The sequence below is a fragment of the Emiliania huxleyi genome, assembly GCF_000372725.1.
Source record: "Emiliania huxleyi CCMP1516 chromosome Unknown EMIHUscaffold_1712, whole genome shotgun sequence".
Lineage (NCBI taxonomy): Eukaryota > Haptophyta > Isochrysidales > Noelaerhabdaceae > Emiliania > Emiliania huxleyi.
The window spans coordinates 175-2,722 of record NW_005200868.1 but is presented as its reverse complement, the minus strand read 5'-3'; the positions used below and the strand labels follow the sequence as shown (position 1 = coordinate 2,722).

General features: G+C 64.1%; 1 protein-coding gene across 1 annotated transcript; it reads right to left on the bottom strand.

Moving 5' to 3' along the window:
- Positions 1 to 835: 835 nt before the first annotated feature.
- Positions 836 to 1,549, bottom strand: EMIHUDRAFT_253435 (hypothetical protein; the record flags this gene model as incomplete). Its single annotated transcript, XM_005784197.1, has 2 exons — positions 836 to 1,272; positions 1,534 to 1,549. The coding sequence occupies 2 exons, from the start codon at positions 1,547 to 1,549 to the stop codon at positions 836 to 838; spliced, it is 453 nt and encodes a 150-aa protein (XP_005784254.1).
- Positions 1,550 to 2,548: the final 999 nt, after the last annotated feature.

Here is a 2,548-nt window from a genome sequence, read left to right as displayed (position 1 = left end):
CCGCGCCGCGAGACAGTCGACCTCTTTAATGTTGTGACACCACAACTCGGTGCAACTGGCGCCATTCTTCCACCGGTGTGACACCACACCTTCGTACTTTGAATACCTTCTACACATATGTCAGCCTCGGCTTGAGGATGGCTTTACAGCCTCACCAGCGGTCAGCAATACCGCAGAGCCGCGCACGCGGCTCACCACTCACACTTGCTGGGCACCGATCTTCGGGTTCAGATGATCATCTCTCGAGCGAGAGACGAGGGACGCCTCACGAGCCTACGGAGGGCCTCGACCCGTCTTCTTACTGGTCAGACCACTCTAATCCCCACGACACCACGTTGGGCAGGCTTGGTGGCAACACCGAGCCCAAGGGCGGCATCGATGTACTTGACAAGTCATCGCCGCCTGGCTCCGTTGGGGAGGGGGCTACGCCAGCTGAGATGCTTTCTGCCGAGCTGCCGGCGAGCTCTCCTCCGACGGAAGCCTCACTAGACCCGAAAGGGTTTGGCTTGACCGTGGCAGCAAGCAAGCCAACAGCAGTGATCTTGCGGCGGGACGCGAGCGTCACGCAACAACGAGACCTAGACGCCCGAGAGGGCATTCAACCAACATCCGATGAGGCTTTGGGCGTGCAGGAACCTGCCCAGAACCTCGGTGTATCACCTCCACCATCGCCTCTGCTGGCCGCCGCAGGACAGCCACCAACACCAGTGCCGCTGCCGCAGTCAGGCGCGCACGGCGCGCGCAACTACCTCGACATCATTCTATCACCAGCGCCTACGCGACCGAGCTCCCGTGCTCCGCCGTCTGCCTTGCCGCCTGTCAAGCCATCCAGCTTTCAGCTCGCCGCCTCGCGCGACACGCCACTCGAGGCTGTCGTCGCGGCCGAGGACACAGCCGCTGCTAAGCCAGACGCCGCCTCCGGCGCCGTCTCCCCATCGCCGTCGCCTTCGAGCTCGAGCCGAGCAGCTTCGCCGCTCGCTTCGTCGCCTCTCGTCGAGCCGCCATCAGGCTTACGGCTCGCTTCGTCGCCTCTCGTCGAGCCGCCATCAGGCTTACGGCTCGCCGCCACCTCGCGCGACACGCCACTCGAGGCTGTCGTCACGGCCGAGGACACAGCCGCTGCTAAGCCAGACGCCGCCTCCGGCGCCGTCTCCCCATCGCCGTCGCCTTCGAGCTCGAGCCGAGCAGCTTCGCCGCTCGCTTCGTCGCCTCTCGTCGAGCCGCCATCAGGCTTACGGCTCGCCGCCACCTCGCGCGACACGCCACTCGAGGCTGTCGTCACGGCCGAGGACACAGCCGCTGCTAAGCAAGACGCCGCCTCCGGCGCCGTCTCTCCATCTTCATCGCCGTCGCCTTCGAGCTCCTCGCCATCGGCTCCGCCGCTCGCCGCTTCGTCCGTCGCGCCGCCGTCCGCCGCGCCGTCTACTCGCCAGCTTGCTGACTCACGCTACACGCCACTCGAGGCTGTCGTCGCGGCCGAGGCTACAGCCGCTACTAAGCAAGACGACGCTCGCGACGCCGTCTCGGGGGCACCGCCCATGCCAACCATATTACACCCGAGCCCGCCCTCCGCTCTGCTTCCGTGGCCTTCTTCTACTCCGCCAGTCGCCGTGCTGTCAAGCCTTCGTGCACCTATCTCACGCGACACGCCATCGCTTGAGGCTGTCGTCGCGGCTGAGTCCGCTGCTGCTCCAAGGCCAGTGACGCTAGACCCGCACGGTGCAAATGATGCCACGCCCCGTAAGCCGCGCCGTCGATCAAACTGTGCCAAGAAACCCCGACCGTGGCGGCGCGAGCGACGCGAAAACCCCACCCCCTCGCCGCCGATAGCGGATAACGCCGCAGCCGGACCCGCCGCCGCAGACTGCTCGCCTGACGCGCTCGACGGTATCTCCCCTGCCGATTCGCCGGTAGCTGGCTTCACGAGCGCATCGCCTCCGCATCTCTCGGCCGTGTCGCTCGAGACGGTGCCCGGTTCGGATCCCATCTCTACTCTCGCTTCGCCGCCGATAGCGGATGGCGCCACGACCGAAGCCACCTCGCCGCCGCGGCGCGCTCCTTCATCGACTCGCGCACGTCTTCTGCCTCAACACGCTTCTTCCCGAGCGGCTGTGACGTGATTACCGCCCTCAACCCACTACCAGAGCTCTGGCTTGGTGGAACATTTGAACCACCAAGCCGGCGCCGCCTTGGGCAAGGCGCTAAACTGCACCCGTCGTGGTGGGTTAGTCATCATCACGCCGTACAGGGACTCTTCACGATGATCGGTCGCCATCGTGTCGGACGCAGACTGATCAACGTCTAGTGGGGCACGACATTAAATTGCATCCTACCTACCAAGCTATCAAGCTCAAGCTACAGGCTACCAGGCTCTAATACTGGCTACCAGGCTCAAGCTATCAAACTACCAGGCTCAAGCTATCAAGCTACAGGCACCGTGCTGACAGGGTTATCCATATCAGAGCGCCATCCAAGCTACCATGCAAGCTACAGGCACCGTGCTGACAGGGTTATCCATATCAGAGCGCCATCCAAGCTACCATGCAAG